The sequence below is a fragment of the Macadamia integrifolia genome, chromosome 4 (genome assembly GCF_013358625.1).
Source record: "Macadamia integrifolia cultivar HAES 741 chromosome 4, SCU_Mint_v3, whole genome shotgun sequence".
NCBI classification, from domain to species: Eukaryota; Viridiplantae; Streptophyta; class Magnoliopsida; order Proteales; family Proteaceae; genus Macadamia; species Macadamia integrifolia.
Genome location: NC_056560.1, coordinates 35303942 through 35320645, shown reverse-complemented (window position 1 = coordinate 35320645; position 16704 = coordinate 35303942). Strand labels below are relative to the sequence as shown.

Genomic DNA, 16704 nt, shown 5'->3' with positions numbered 1-16704 from the left:
GTGTTAAATGTCTTTGTCATTTACAATCATACATCATGAATCTAGTACACCGATACTTAGTAAGAAAGACATCAATCATTGGTGTGCCAAATTCATGATGTGTAATCACACTGATAAGGACCTCTCGTAACAAGGGACCAATAGAATTAAACTAGGGAGAATCTTGTTCTTCATTCATTGGTAGTGACACATACAATACTCTCGTGTGATCGAGTTCAATGTACACATACTGTATGTGCACTCACACTTGTGTCAAATTAGAATTGTCATTCCTAAGAATACATAATATGAAGGTGAGAATTATGTGTGAATTAGCATGAGAATATGCTAGAGAGAGAAGGATTGAGTGAAGGGTTGGGAAGTGCTTACCAATGATAGCCAAGTAAAAAAATAAGTAATGAGAGATAGAGTGTATATCCTCTCCTCTATTCTATCCAAGTTCTCACAAAGATGGAGATTTCTCTGCAGAATTACACTTATATATGGGCAAAGTTCAGATGACTTGAGCAACGATGATGCTTCTTCCTCTTTGTTTTTTTCAAGTTCAAGGTCCTATTGGCCATTACATAGTAGATCAACACATGGGCCAATTACAGACCCCACAGAGGAGTCAATAGGGTCCTAAAGCCACACTTATTTGAAAGCAAGGTCATTGGTGTAAACTAAGCCCCGATGCACTTGAGAGGAGTTGATCAAGTGATCAACCCTTAGGCATGTACTCCATTAAGCATTACCAGATTTGATACAATTAAAAACTATGCACTTTGCAGAGCCGACACCTCTTAATCGGTGGTCTACACTTTTGATAATTTTGATCATTTGATCCACCAAGTCATCTCCATCTCGAGTCATGCTCACTCGAATCACAAAGAAGAGAATATCAAACTCTGTCAATAACAAATGGAAAATTGCCTCAAGATTATTCGCTCACATTATCAAACCACCCATCTCTGTTATATCCTATCAAGATTCCTATCTTCAAGTATGGTGTGACCACTCCTCCCTTTCATATCCTCTAAGGATCTTGCAATTGCGAAGTAATTTTCTCGTTTCTCATTAAGTTCCTAGAATCCTAATAGCAACTTCTTTTCTACCCTTTTAAATTCTCACCCACCCAACCAAATGAAGCACATAGATGTCTGTGAGTGCTGATGGCATGGGGTTGAGAGGGAAAGGGCAAATGAAGGAGGCTATTCAGACTGTAGTGAGGGTCAAGGGTTAAGTATGGGTGCTCTGTCGGTGAAGCGTACTGGGAGTATTTCCATTTGCTACTTTTATGATGGGTGCTCTACCGGTGGCCTCCTTCTCTTCCTTTTTTACGGTATGCGAGGGAAAATAACAAGGCATTCATCTTTGTCAATGCACCATTTCACTCTTTTCCATTTGCTATGTGTTGTATTTATATGAGTATATATATTTTAAATAAAAGTAAAATTTCAAAATAACATATCCCCTAGCCTAGTGTTTACTTTTACTTTTGAGTTCAAAAGTGTTGGAGGAAAATTTTGAATGAAAATTCAAACGCCTTGAGCAAAAGACAAAGTATTTAGTCCCACATTCGTTTGAGAGGAGAGGAAATGTAGGCATATATATAGACTTATTTCTTAAGGGTGCAAACCCTTTGGAAATGAACTCTCTCCATTGTCATTTGTGTGGGGGTTTCTAGGTGCTTTTGAATTCCGCATGCCAAGTAGTGCCTAGTCAGTGTGGGCCGGGCTGTGATGTGGCTGTGGGTGTAGCTGAGGTTGGGGTTGGGGTATGGGTGTGGATAAAGAGGTTCTTATCTTTTTGCTACAAATTTGAATAAAAAAATAAAATATGTATAGACACTTTTGTTACACGTACCCACCCATATAAAGGTACTAGGGTATATACGCATATGTATAGGTGTCTATTCATAGATAGGCACCTATATACATGTACAGGTAGGTGTCCCTATGTAGATATGAACCTCTGTTCGTGTATAGGGAGGTGTCTATATGTAGACAAGTATCTTTGTACATGAACAGGTAACACCCATACACACATATTGTTTTTTCTCTCTTGTTTTACCAATTATATAAAACCATATGTTTAAAACCGTGCTATGTACGTGTACATGTACTGTATTGATAGAACAACGTTTTTTGCAACTCTCTCTCTCTCTCTCTCTCTCTCTCTCTCTCTCTCTCTCGTGTTTTTGAGAAAAAAAAAATCTCTGCAATGTGCTGCCTTACTACTCTATTTGATTTCTCTCTCTTGCTTTACCAATTATATAAAGCCATATGTTTAAAACCGTGCATGGTGAGCCTAGCCTGACTCTCCTAAAGGATCAAAGTCAGTGTACAGTCAAATTGCGATTAGTGTGTGTGTGTGTTTTTTAATCCTAGAGGAGGAACACAAGTATCCACAATTGTAATTCTGTAAGGGGCGTTTCAGACTTTAAGGAGAGTGTCTGCTAAGATACGACTCAACCAATTTGGTTCACTTGCTTCAACAATCAGTGTGGGTATTCTTCAGCAATTCATCTACTTCAACCATGGAATACATCTCAACAATATAAGTATTGTAATTCATATTTCGGGTACTTCTTTCTAACACTTCACGACAGTTAATATGACCGTTGGTAATTTCCTTCATCTTTACTTGAAAAAGTCATACCAAAATTGATGAGGTCATTTTTATAAAGCCCTAAACATCACTCCATTCATACAAAACAATTTGAATTTATAAACTTCCTTAAAGTTTGACAAAAGTCCTTCAATATTCATTCGTATCCCACTGGTCCCTACAAAACAAGCATGGCTTCATTCAAACCTCTTTTGGTAGTGCTCAATTGCACATTGGAAAATTGGACTCATCATTAATGGGTATATAATTTGGACAATTGATTCCCGAGCCTCAACCCAAAATCAATTATAGACATTTTTCTTTCACCAATAGTACCAATAGTGAATATGGAATCCTTTCATCAATTATTTTGGGTGGTTGGATGGAACCTCAAACCATTTAGACTATAATGTACAAAGAGAAGATGTACTATATAATGTACAAATAGAAACTAAATAATTTTCATAACCACAGACCGTACAAAGAGAAATCGAATAATTTTCATAATCTCAATCCAAATTTATTTTGGTTTTATTCAGTTCCTATTTGGTATCATTAGGCTTATATATATAATCTTGGCAATTCCTTTCAAATTCGTTTTAAGTAGAATAACATGTTGAAACAAATGAAGTTGGGAGAGAAGTTGCGACCTCTTGAAGATACAGTCACACAACATCAAATTTGCTACATTTCAACTCTTTTCACACAACTCAATTAAAAACTCGTAGTAGTTAATTGGGAAAATTACATGTTTACTCACTTTTGGGTTTCCCTTTACAAAACTACCCACAAAAAGTTTTGGTCAACAAAAATATCCAAAATTAGGTTTGGATTTACAAAACTACCCACCAAAAGTTTCAGTTAACAAAAATACCAAAAATCAAGTTTGGGATTTTCCCTAATTAATTTCACACACCTCAAGAAAGACACGTAATTTGTAGGATTTAATATGGTTTAGGTTGAGTTCGATTTATAGACCGGTTCGGTTCAACTGTCCAGTCCGATTCTTAGTGGACCCCACCCCCACCCTAAAATGGCGGTGGGATCCTATACACGCGATGAGAAATTATCTCCATTTTGTAAGATTTTTAACGCTGGGAAGAGTTGCACGTGACCGCTTTTATCGTCACGTCTATAAATTTCGTTAACCCTAATTTTACTTCTCTGGGAAACAATTTCTAGTTCTCTGGTAGCCTTTTCCTCATATAGCCGGCTGGTAGCGAAGACCAAAACCCTAACGCTATATCGTTTATAGTAATTTAACCTACAATCTCTTCACTTGTTGTCTTCTTCGGATCTCTGGTTTGATTTCTCGGAGATCAGGTGAAGTAAGAAGTCATGGGATCGAAACCGAAGGGTGATTCTTCTTCCGATAACCCGAACACAGGAGAGGGAGCGAGTCCTGGGTTTGTTTTCTACTTTAGATCTCTGGTTTGTTGTTTATTATTTCTTTTCGGAGCTTCACTCATTCTGGTTTTCCTTCCTCTGCTTACTGCAGAAAGATTTTTATCGGGGGGCTAGCTAAAGATACAAGCCTAGGTATGTTTTTTCCATTTTTTCGTTGTTCCTTTTGTATTTTAGTACTTACCATCATTATCTCCGGTATATGTACAATTTTGGTTGATTGGAAACAAGTACCTTTCAGATGTGATGGATGATTATGTCTTTCTACATTTGATGGGTATGGGATTCTCGCCATTTTGGTGAAACTGGATTAGGGTTTTGGTTTTATTTCTATTTATGTGGTAGGATTGTTTTCTGCATTATTTCTAACCTAATGAAGATAGCTGGCGATGTAGTGTTTTGATTGACAGTTTTATGGCTTTGTTTTGTTTCTTCTAACGGAGGTATTTTGTTCATGATATTTTTCTTCAGCGACGTTTACCAAGTATTTTGGAAAATATGGGGAGATAACCGATTCGGTTATAATGAAGGATCGATATACGGGGCAACCAAGAGGCTTCGGTTTCATAACCTATGCTGATCCATCCGTCGTTGACAAGGTTATTGAAGAAATCCATACCATCAACGGAAAACAAGTAAGCACTCCCCCCCCCCCCCCTTTGTGTTGAGGGGCTTCCCATTATAGTTGTCAAGGCGATCCAAGGTGGCGGAGGGGTGTCTAGGCGCGCTTAGGTGACAAGCGCTTGCTAGGCATTGCCCGAGCAACCAAGGGGCCAAAGTATTATTTTTTATTTCCTCGTAGAAAACATTATTTAGTATGCTACATATACCTGATATCATAAAAAATCAACTTTAAGCCACATTAAGTCATGAAAAATAAACTTCAAGATGCACCAATTCATAAAAAATCAACATTTGGAGAAATGTTCTTGTTCTTTGATAAGTTTGAATGGACAAATGATTTTGTTTTTATACGGGACTTTTTTTGTATTAAGTAGATTTGAAGTCATGGAGGATTGAATTTTTTAACTATGGATTGGAGGGCTGGGTTTGTTAGGCAGCCTGGCTTGTCATATGGGTAATTGCGAGTTTTTTTTGCAGTTGTGTTACTGAAAAAGCTATTTGGCATTCCCTTCTTAGGAAAGAAGTAGAAGGTTTGGGCATAATGTGTTTTTTGAAGAGTGGACGTTTGTTTCGTCGATTGGAGGGTTAGATGGTGGCTAGTTGGATTGTGATTGGTCTCTCCTAGATTTTATAATTATTATTATTTATTATCAACGGATGGCAGGTCGCAGGTTTGGTAGTCTGGCCATTTGAATGATTTTTGTTTGTGATCAAGGTTAGTAATTGGCGAAGAGAGAGAAGACCTCTGAGGGAAGGTAGGACGAACCTTAGGTTCAGGCTGAACACCTCATACAGGATCCCAAGTCAGCCAAAATAGAAAATTTAACAATGTCAACCTTCTCAGATGAAGTTAAACTATAGCAATCACTTGCAAACAATTAGGATAAATGATCCTCAGAATACAGCATATCTAAAGGTCAGATTAAGAGTAATCAAGAATAGTCCAATTTGATACAAAAATTGAGGAAACATGAGAAACTTACTCTTGGCTGGCTAATTCAAACCCCAAATCTGGATAAAATCTAATATTTTTTATTTAAGTTAAGGAAATCTCAGGTCTGGTTCAGAAAACAGACAGAATCAAGAGAAAATTGATACAGAAAATCAGAAGATCTGATCTGATCAAAATCTGGTCAAAGGTCTCTCTTATGTAGATCTTGAATGCCCCCAAAAGAACCCCTTGATCCGATGGACATCAGTCTCAGGTGAGTAATAAAATCTAACAGCAAATAGCTCTAAAAACAGAGCACACTTATGGTTATTTAGGCCCTTCTCAGGTATGAAACTATAAAATCAGAATAACAGGAATAAATTAACTGTTCTCAGGTGTTCCAAGCTAACTGAACTTAAAATACAACTAAATTAAAAGACTAGCTAACCTAATGAGGCAAATCCCGTATGCTTACCTTCTACCCATGTTTTAGGCCCATTAATGTGGGACATTACAATGAAAACACATGGGATCAAATGCCCAACACATACATAACCCAACCCAAGGGTTATTTCTAATAAAATAAGCACATTCATGTGAGTTATCTGCATCAACTTGTCAGTCCACTATGTACTCCAACTTAACAAATAGAAATTTATTTTATCCATGGATTCCCAGAAACATGTTTATGGTTCTCTAAGAGTTCTTTCTACTATGAGTCCCAATTTAATTGGAACAGTTAGGCCTGTATATGCTACAGATCATCTGGTTGCCTAACAAGGTGCTCCTAGGCATCATCCAGTAACTTCATAGGCCAGTCCATAATTGCTTGCGTTGTGACATTTAAAGTTTAGCACTCTAGAGATTTTTTTTTTTAATGCCAAAACATGCCCATATTACTCCTCAGATGCATATCACAATACCAGATAATAAATGAAACATGATTTAGAAGATTTTAATATGGTATTAAAAGATATAGTGCACATGCTCAAATCAACAGATAAAAGCAGGTGAATAGAGACTTGACATTAAAACATGATAGTGTTTAATGTAGGAGCAGAGTACAAGAAACTGACCCCCACAGTTTATAATCCCAAACAAGACAAATAGGACCAGGAAGCAAAGAAATAAGACCCTCAGATAAACCCCTAAGGATACAATACCAATATCGGAGCAAAACTAGCCCAAAACCCAACCCGGTAGGAGAGAGAAAGACCTCTTATAGAGCGAGAGAGAGAGAGAGAGAGAGAGAGAGAGAGAGAGAGAGAGAGAGAGAGAGGTGTGGCCAGGTCTGTAGGGCTCCAATTGAGTTGTAAATTTGGTCAATTGTAGGGCCCATGGAGGATACAAAAACCCCCAAATATGAAGAGTTTCTGACTGTTGGTTTGAGAGTTATTCGCTTTCTTGATTTTAGACCTAGGAGAGAGAATGAAAAGGATTTTGTGGGAGCAGAGATATAGCATAGATTTACCTAGGGAGGGAGAGAAATCGCATAAAGGGGGAGGAGAAGAATCATTCACTCAATTCATCATTCTTTAAATTTGTAATTATGAGTACATATGCTCATCTATTTAAAGATGGCAGAATAGCAATTCTATCATAACTAGGAGCTAGTTTCCAAATAGGACTAGACACTTGTAGCAAGACTTGGACTCATAATAGGACTAGGACTATAACTCCAACATGGAGTAGGTAACTAACTAACCTAAACTGGCTAATAAGTGCAATAACAAAGGCAATAGACTCAAAACATGACTCTAACTAAACTAATGAAGTAGATCCTGTTTTCCTACTTGCTACCCATATTTTAGGCTCATTAAAGTGGCTTATTACAAAGAAAACCCATGGGATCAAAGGTCCAACACATACATAATTCAACCCAAGGCTAATAAGCCCATCAAGTGGCTAATAAGCCCATTAAGTGACTTATCTGCATCAGTGGTAGTAGAATAAAACTACTCGTACAAATAAAAACCAATAACAGCAAAGTAAAAGCATCTCTATTCAATGCCACATGATTGTATGTCTCCTATCTAGGTTGTTGTCTCCTTTGGTGCCTTGAAATCTTACGAAGTTTTAATTAGATGGAGAAAATCCCAGTGGTTGTATATCTGGTTGACTAATTCGTTTAACTTTCCTTCACTGATTTACATATCCTTCTATTACTGATGACATTTTAACCATAAAATTTTGTAATTTCACAAGCACTTGTGTGACACTGTTTGGGTTTTAGAAAACTGTCAGAAAGACAAACTATAAATACTGTTCAATTAAACTAGTTCCATTGCTCAAAGTTGGATCTACATCATCAGGTTGGTTTTCTATTTCAAATCAACGTGCCCTTTACTTTGTCAGAGCAGTGTTACAAAGTTGAGATTTTCCTAAGATATTTTCCATTTTGATTGTGATAACTATTGATCACAATGTTCAATATGGCTCCTTTGCCGTTGACATCTGGTACCAAATCAATATCTTATGGTTTTCATTGTCAACCTGGGACTGCTGATAATATATTTATGCGAGATGCTTTTACCCTATCCTAGAAATGCTTCAAAATTTTTATTTTTGAAATCATTTTGGAGCTGACAGGTGGAAATCAAAAGAACCATTCCGAAGGGTTCCTTGCAGTCAAAGGATTTTAAAACAAAGAAGATATTTGTTGGTGGGGTGCCTACAACTGTCACTGAAGGTAAGTTGTCCAAAGCTTATATATATATATATATATTTTTTTTTTCTTTTTTTCAGTAGTATATATCATCTGTAGTAATTGACGCTGCAATTCTTGCACTTTCTCCTGAACAGATGAATTCAAAAATTTCTTTTCCAAGTATGGGAAGGTAGTGGACCACCAGATTGTACGTGATCATGCAACTAACCGTTCTCGAGGATTTGGATTTATAATCTTTGACGCTGAACAAGTTGTAGATGATATGCTAGCGAAGGGTAATATGATTGATATGGAGGGTACCCAGGTGAGTTCAGTGGAATGGTGGTTCCCCAGAAAACATGTAGATGGATGTGGGTTTGTTCCATGTCACAGATTATATACACTAAGATTTTCAATGTTATACATAATGAATGATGACTTTTTTTTAAGTTTGTATTTCTTACTGTTGTTGGGATCATTTTTCTTTTTTTGGTAATTCTTTAGGCCGATATCAGTACAGATTATGTAGAGTTTCTAAGGCCAAGGTTGTCAACATAATTCTAAGTTTGCAGAACATAGGTTGACTTGCTTGCTTTGTTGTAGGTGGAGATCAAGAAGGCTGAACCAAAGAAACCCTCAAACCCACCACCTCCTGCATTTGGTAGCGATTCTAGGGGTCATTCTTTTGGTGATCCTCTCAGTGGATTTGGTGACACATATAGTGGTTTTGGTGGTGGTTTTGGTGCTGCTTCCTATAGGACGCCTGGAGGTCTTGGTGGTAGACTTGGTGGTTATGGGGGGTATGCTGGTGGAGGCGGAGAATTTGGTGGTGGTTATGGGAGTTTTGGCAGCAGTGGCCTAGGTGGGTACAGGGGAGAGTCCTCCCTTGGTTATTCTAGTCGCTTTGGATCATATGGTGGGGGATTTGGAGGGGGTTATGGTGGAAGTGGCTTAGGTGGTTATGGACGAGGAGGCGAAGGTTATGGAGGCTACGGCGGTTCGGGCTATGGTGGTGGTTATGATTCTGGCCCTGGTGCCAGTTATGGTGGGTCAAGTGGATTATATGGAAGTAGAGCAGGTTATAGTGGCAGTAGTAGGTACCATCCTTATGCGAGGTAGAAAAGATGCATGGAGTTGCAGTTGCTTAAGCTTCCTTCTAGCAGTACCACATGGTGGCCTCTAGTTTTTCGTGTATTACATCTTGTGGCAGGATAGATACTGGCTTGCAGGTGCTAGAAGTGCTAGAAGTATGTTTGCTTTCCTACCAGAGGGTGTTCATCTAGAAGATCAAGGAGATTGTTGCTAGTTTTGTGTTTTGTTTCTTGGTTATCTGTATGTCCTACATAAACTTTAGATGATCCATTTAGTGTTTTGTGTCGGATCGGTAGAAGACATTAGATTGGTATTGAATTTAGTTTGTTGTAGATTTAAGCATTTTTATAGAGTTTGTTGCATTTAAATTATAGTTTGATCTTAAGATAGACTTCTCTTCCTTATGAAATAGTTAGCTGCTAAAAGATTATTTGGTTAAGTTTCCATTTAGTTTCTAGACGTATTTCTGGTTGAACAGGTACTTGACTTTGTTAGTGTATATTAAGCTCTAATCTCTGGCTTTGTGACTTGTTAGTTTTACCTGTGATATGATGTTTAAGGGTGCGATTCCTGATTGTGCTTCTGGAGTTGTAACAAGCAATGTGTCTTGTGTCATGTTGTCAATTAGTGACACCTGTATCTGTTTGCAAGTTTTCTTTCTCTTGTTGTGCTGTACATGGAGCGGATACATTTGTGCTTTGTCCAGACATCTTGGATTAGAAAAAGAAGACCTGTAAAAATGATGATTATGCATAAGAATGTGTAGGGGAGACGTTTCCTGATGACTCCCTATGCTGTAATTGTGGCGCTATTGTTGCGATAATCATTCTCTTCAGTCAATGGGTTGGTTACTCTCTTTGCATTTTGTTAGGCCGCAGTGCAATTGTTTAATGAACGTGTGCCATGGCATGGGCATAGAAAAAGGGTGACAAACTTATTGACATCGTGAGGGGTGTTAATAAGAAAATCCCTAACTTAAGCCGTGAGATAAATAGATTTTATAATTTCTGTTAATAAAAAAGTAGAATTATTCACTAGAAGAAAATATATAGCAAGAAGTTAAAGATCAACCGGATATAGTTAAGGAAGAAGGGATACAATTAGGCATTGTCTTGTTTGTTTGGTTGTAAATTTTTTTATGGAATTGATATTTTATATGAAAATCTCTCCCATGTAAAATTTCATAAATTTGAATCTCATTTTCGTATTTTACTTTAAAACGAGGGTAAAATTTCAGTGTGTCGGAGATTTAAATGTTCCCTGTACTTGGGTTGAAATCAACCGTTGATTAAACCTTATTAAGTCTTGTCTGTTGAATTTTTTATTTCTATTAGGTTGATACCGATTATTACAGTTTTATTTTTATTTTGTTATATCTCAACTCTTATCTTTTGTGACTTTAATACGACTCCCATTTGAACATGAGCCGGTGACCTCTCGCTGCAACTCCTCCCTCCGCCGGTGACCTTCCTTCTTTCAACGTCGTTTTTTCTTCTCCCCTCTCCACGTATTGACAAGAAGTCATCGATGATTATTTCCATCAGTATAGATGTTGTATTTTGTTGCTCGGAGTGGAACTATCAATAAAATAATATTTTTATAGATTATTACCATTTAAACATATTTATATACGACAATTAATGTTGTAAAAAGTAGATTTGACATAGACCATTCACATCAAGAGGCATTGCTTGCTAAAAACTTATAAAAAAAATATAATTAAATATAAAGATTCCTAGAAGATATTATAGTTTATGCCGTTGAATTCTTGGACGTTGCAAAATATTCCTAATTTAAGCTTATGTGACAAGAAATAGAAGGAAACAGACATTCCATTTATTCTCTTCTTCTTCTTCTTCTTTTATAAATTCTGCACCCTAAGATCATTTGGTTTAACTTAAGCTTTCAGTTGAAAAGAAGAGAGAACAAAAGCAAAGTAGCTTAAATAGCCACGAGTTGCATGATCTTCTTTTTGGTTATAGTGATTTCCACTGAGGGGGCTCGATTTGATGCAGCTCGATATCATAGTCCGTCTTGTTGTCCTGACATCATCTATTGTTGTCAACTCTCGCTTGAAGGAGCCATAAAGTCTCGAAAGAATAAATCAAATGTTAGCTAGCTCCTTCACAATATTTAATGCTTGGTAGTTTGTTCATGCTATTAAGTTTTACTTATCTATAACAAGTGGAGGAGGTGCATTGTGGCTTTATAATTATCTTTTTAAATAATAATAGTATTGAAAATCATATTTGTTCCATGGTATGTCTCTCTCTCTCTCTATATATATATATATTCATATTTATCATATGAGCAAGAGTTTGCAGCCGGGTAACATATTTTGTAGTTTCTCTGGTTGTGGAAAATTTATTTGGATCGATCTAGTGACTCCTGTGTACATAAGGGTAATTTAAGGATTTTTAATACCAGAGGCGAAGAAGAGGTAAAAGTTAAAAATATTTTTTTTTTTGAGGGGGTCAATGTAAAAAAGATAGATACAAAGGGGAAGAAGCTAAGGGATTTACGTACCTGAACAAGCCTTTTGGTTACAACAAGATGCACTCTAATTAATATTATTTTACATTCATAAGATTACAATGTTTTCATGCCCCCAAGAAAAAATGTGATATTACCAATATGGATGGGATTTTAACTACTAATAATGCCTTGTCCTAAATGTATACACACTGCGCACAAATAGGAACATTTTAAATCCACCAACCCCTTTTCCCCCACCCTCACGCCCATACTCGGGTCTATTAGGTCTTCCAGTCTTTTGTATTGTGAAATCATGTGTTCCATCAAAACATTGACAAGTTAGATGATGAACTATTTTTAGTTACTTACCTAGCCTTTGAATCATGACTGACTATAGAAGTAAATACACATTTCGGTCAAAGAAAGAAGGGATAAAATGTTTAAGTAATACATATTAAATTTACAGAGTTCAAAATTAAAACCCAACTAAAAGATAAGTCATAAGCTTCTTGGGATTGGATCTTGCAAGGCTCTACATGAGACAGAAAATAGGGTAAAGGGTAGATTGACAAGGCTTCAATTCTTCATCATAGTGCTCGGCTCCTGCTTTGCTTACTCTATTATCCCAACCTCATGCTTTCATTTGTTGTAAGCTCAAGTCAATCACCATGTCATCCTTTCTGGTACTCCAGTCTACCCCGTAATTTGTTCACTTGAGGGTTCATACCTTGCACTTTATGTTGCAGTCCCAATCATGTATTGGACCAATGCCTTTCAAGTCAAGAGGTTTCCAATCTTTGCAAGCTACACATTTGATGAATCTAGATACCACCACAAATCTACAACATCACACGGATCTTGAACTGGAAGAGTTTCACTTTCGATCAACAACCCTATGATAGCTTCAGCAAAGTCTATCTCAGTGCCATTTTAGACTTACCTTGTATGCTTGAGTATTTCATTTCAGATTAATCTGTGAAGTGATATGGCCAAGATCATATATATTAGTGTCCATTTGAAGTCCCCTACCAAACCAAGAGTCATCTTCACCTCCTTATAATTATCATTCTATTAGATAGTTTGAAAAATGGATTGCTGGATGATACATTCATCAAATTCTCTCACAAAGTATTAATATTCCATTTACTATTTACCAATGCTTTCTGTACTAGCATGATAAACATCAGTCACAGTCCAGAAAACTAAAAATAGAACTTTACAAATATGATAACCATCACAATTTGCTCAAATGGACTGGATGAAATGCTATACCTTCCCTACAGCTGATCAGAAAACTAGCATGAGAATTCATATGAAGGATTTGAAATTAAATAATGACAAAGGAAGCTCAAGAGTATTTCTGAGCAGGCAGCCAAGTAATCACAAAATTTAAAATACAAATCTCATGTTGCTGGGGTCAAAGATTTAGTTTGCAAAGTTAATAACAGTATCATTCTTACCTGAGATTAAAAAAATTGTTAGACAACTGGTTAGGTTTAAACCAATCAGAATGCATAGATGTAGATCAAAATTGACATTTGATAGGTAAAGGAAACTATTTGTGTGTGGAAATACAAACTACTAAATTGTCAAGGCAATTATAATTCTATGCAAAGCACAAGCTTAAATTCTAAAACAATAATCCAGGGATGATGATAAACTCATCCACATGCCCTTCATCTTCTAAAATGCTACCGCCCCAACATAACAATCACAATGGAAGAAGTGAATAACCCAAAGAAACTATTATATTTACCTTACATTGAAAAGGGCGATATGGGAGAGACTTGCAGCTAATGCCGAGATCCATGTGTGACATTGTAGTGGTTTCTAGATTCATCAAATATGCGGCTTGAGAAGATTGGAAACCTCTTGGCTTGAAAGGCATTTCCAACAAATGAAAGCATAAGGTTGGGATAATAGAGTAAGCAAATCATGAGCCAAGGACTACAATGACGAATTGAAGTTTGTCAATTTACCCTTTACCCTATCTTCCGTCTCATGTAAAGCCCTGCAAGATCCTATCTTTCGTCTCAAGTAGAGCCCTGCAAGATCCAAGCCCAAGAAGGTTATCACTTACCATTTCTCTCTCTCTCTCTCTCACACACACACACACGCACACAAATAACTAAAAAGGAGGCGATCAGAATATACATTACAAAACCTTCTGAGAATTGAAAATGAAAAAAAAAAAAACACTCTAGCAGAAGAGGCAAACAAGAGGGAAGTGGGAAGCCATTGTCTTAATTGAGTAGAATTTGGTTCAGCCTATTCTACCGAACACAGGGGGCCAAAATGGAAAGTCCGGATCCTCTCCTGCAACCCTCTGCTGTCCTGAAAACCCTCCCCACCCACCCACCCCTGCTGCTGTTCTGCGGCAGTATACGTTGATCCTCAGCCCCGTGGACTCTAGTCCACACTCCACACCCATCGCTCCCTGCTCCACTACTCTCCATAGCAGCCCCTGCCATCTTCTTCTTCTTCTTCTCCCTCTCCACCGGGGCTCCCATCCATCACCACTACCTCTACGACCACTACCCCCTCTACAAACCCCTCCCTCCGCAATAGCTGGCTGCTGCAATCACGCGCCCAGCTCTGCACCCCCCACAAGCCCTCTCTCCCCTGTCCCCGCCCCTTTCTTCCCTGCAACCCCACCCCCGCCCAGCCCTGCCCTCTGTTCCGCAACCCTCCACCCTACCCACAACCCCAACCCTTGCTTCTTGCCCTGCCCTCCACCACCTCTATAAGCTACGAGAGTGGGAAAAATAAAGAAGAGAGAGAAAAAAGGAGAAGAAGCCGAAAGAGATTGACGAACTGAAACACGCCTTTCATGAGGTTCAGAGTCTCCAATCACAGAGAGGCCTCAGTTCTTTCTCTTCTTTTCTATCCATCTCCGTCTATTTCTCTATAAGCTTAAACAAAACGATTGAAAGGCAAGTGGGGCGGGGGAAAAGGGGGCAGAATAAAGAAGATAGATAAGAAGGGGAAGAAGCTAAGGGATTTACGAACCTGAGACATTCCTTGTCTTGCATGAGGTTCATAGTCTCCATCCACAGAGGGCTTGCAAAGGACCCAACCAAGCTAAGGGATCTAATGTTAATATGTTCAATTATCAACTGTCTTAACAGACTAGTAAGTAGTAATATAGGGAACCAAAACCACAATGATATCTTACCAACTTGCCAGGAACTAATTAAAGAAGAGCAACCCCCCCCCCCTCTCCAAGAGCTTGTAAAATATGAGAGTTATAATTGCATGAATCCTTTTCCGGTTGATCTTAACACAAATTCAAAAATGCTATTGAAACATTGATGGTGTGATGAAGGTATATAGGATGGAACGATATAGATATAGCATATCAATTCAATGATTAATGTTCATAAGATTTAAAAATGTCGGGGAAAAAGTCTGATAAATGATGGGTCATATGGTCGAGAATTGAGCTGTATAGTAGCAAGAAAATTATCCCATACAAGAATCTAACAAAACAAATTTGTAATGGTACAACTTGGGTGTAACTTGAATGGCTTATTAAAAATAAAATAAATAAAGACAAAAGATGAATTAACAATAAAGAATAAAATATTTCCAACCAAACAGGTTTGAACTTGTTTAGAAAATCTTAAAAATGGTGTATTCAATGCACGAGGCTTCCACATATGTAAAGTCCAGGAGTGAGAACTATGCCACTTTACCTTGAAAATGTCAAGAGATTGTTTCGATCACTTGACGATCAAGTTTGGTGGAATAATTATTCAGTCTTTTGATTTTACTTGTGGTGATTGAGTGAATGATATAAAGTACGTCATGGGTTGCATGATCTTAGAAGTGGAAATAGGTAAGCTCCAGTTAGATTGCACCCAACCTACTTATCGGATTGGGTTAATCATGGGCAAGAAAGAACCCCCAAAAAGTTTGATGGGTTCCAATTTGGACCATATGATGAGCCAGATTAATTCAGCTAGACAATTCGGCCGAGGTCTTAGGATACTAGCTTGATTAGGGGTTTGGAACCGAGAGGGTATATATGGGCTTAAGATTTAAAATAATTGGTTAGATTGGATGGGATGAGTAATGTATATTGATTGGGGCAAGCTTTCTTCTATGGCCCGCATAATTTTGCCACATGGCAACGTGAAACATGATTAGAATAACATGGCACCCAACTACTCCTAGCAGCCATTAAGGAATCCTTGGCTGCAAGCTCCTTTCTTATAATTAATGTAGAAGCCTGTATCAGCAATAAATAATTGTAGGGATATGGGAAGAAGAACAGAGCTGGGAAAATTTTCTCATTTTTAAGAGGTTTCCAAAGATGGCAATCTCTGCATAGTTACTTCACAAAGCAATCTAATTAAAACTGGCACATGCTCATCTGCTTCAAACTTCAACACACACGTGTATATATATATATATATATATATATATATAGAGAGAGAGAGAGAGAGCATTGGGTGGGGACCGTGGGGTTGATTGAGGGTAGAAACTTGGAACAACGTACTACTGACTTTTTCTCAGATGGGAGAAAAGTAATAAAAGTGGGAAAAAAGTAAGTGCACAAGTAGCACAAGGCATTCCATAGTTGGAGGTAGGGACCAAAAAGTAAAAAGGTTTAGATTCCTGAAAAAGAAAAAGGTTTTCAATTCCCAGTTGGTAGAGAAAAGAGTGTCTGGTGCTTTGTTAGTTGAAACGGGAACTGTAAAAAAACATTATTTGGTACGGGCATGTTTTAAACAGATCAAAATGTGAACGGCACAGTAAAAAATACAGTCAAATACAAAAAAAATGGGAAAAAAATAAAAAACGAACGGTACGTGTTTTAAACGTTTATATTTAAATAATACGGTGTAAAAAAAAGGGCAATATATAAACATAAATTGACATAATAATTCTCTAAATACCTGGATAACAATCAAAATAAATATAGATAATATCCATATTT

General features: G+C 37.4%; 1 protein-coding gene and 1 long non-coding RNA gene across 2 annotated transcripts; one reads left to right on the top strand and one right to left on the bottom strand.

The window, feature by feature from the left end:
• The first annotated feature begins 3736 nt into the window (after nt 1-3736).
• LOC122077131 (heterogeneous nuclear ribonucleoprotein 1-like) lies at nt 3737-9726 on the top strand. Its single transcript, XM_042642941.1, has 6 exons — nt 3737-3995; nt 4088-4128; nt 4465-4628; nt 8138-8237; nt 8351-8520; nt 8799-9726. The coding sequence occupies exons 1-6, from the start codon at nt 3928-3930 to the stop codon at nt 9312-9314; spliced, it is 1059 nt and encodes a 352-aa protein (XP_042498875.1). The 5' UTR covers nt 3737-3927; the 3' UTR covers nt 9315-9726.
• A 2452-nt stretch (nt 9727-12178) lies between these two features.
• Nucleotides 12179-15155, bottom strand: LOC122075929. Its single transcript, XR_006139385.1, has 3 exons — nt 14772-15155; nt 13519-13807; nt 12179-12735 (listed from the first exon to the last, which is right to left on the bottom strand). It is a non-coding gene; the product is annotated as an uncharacterized LOC122075929 (long non-coding RNA).
• Between the last annotated feature and the right edge of the window lie 1549 nt (nt 15156-16704).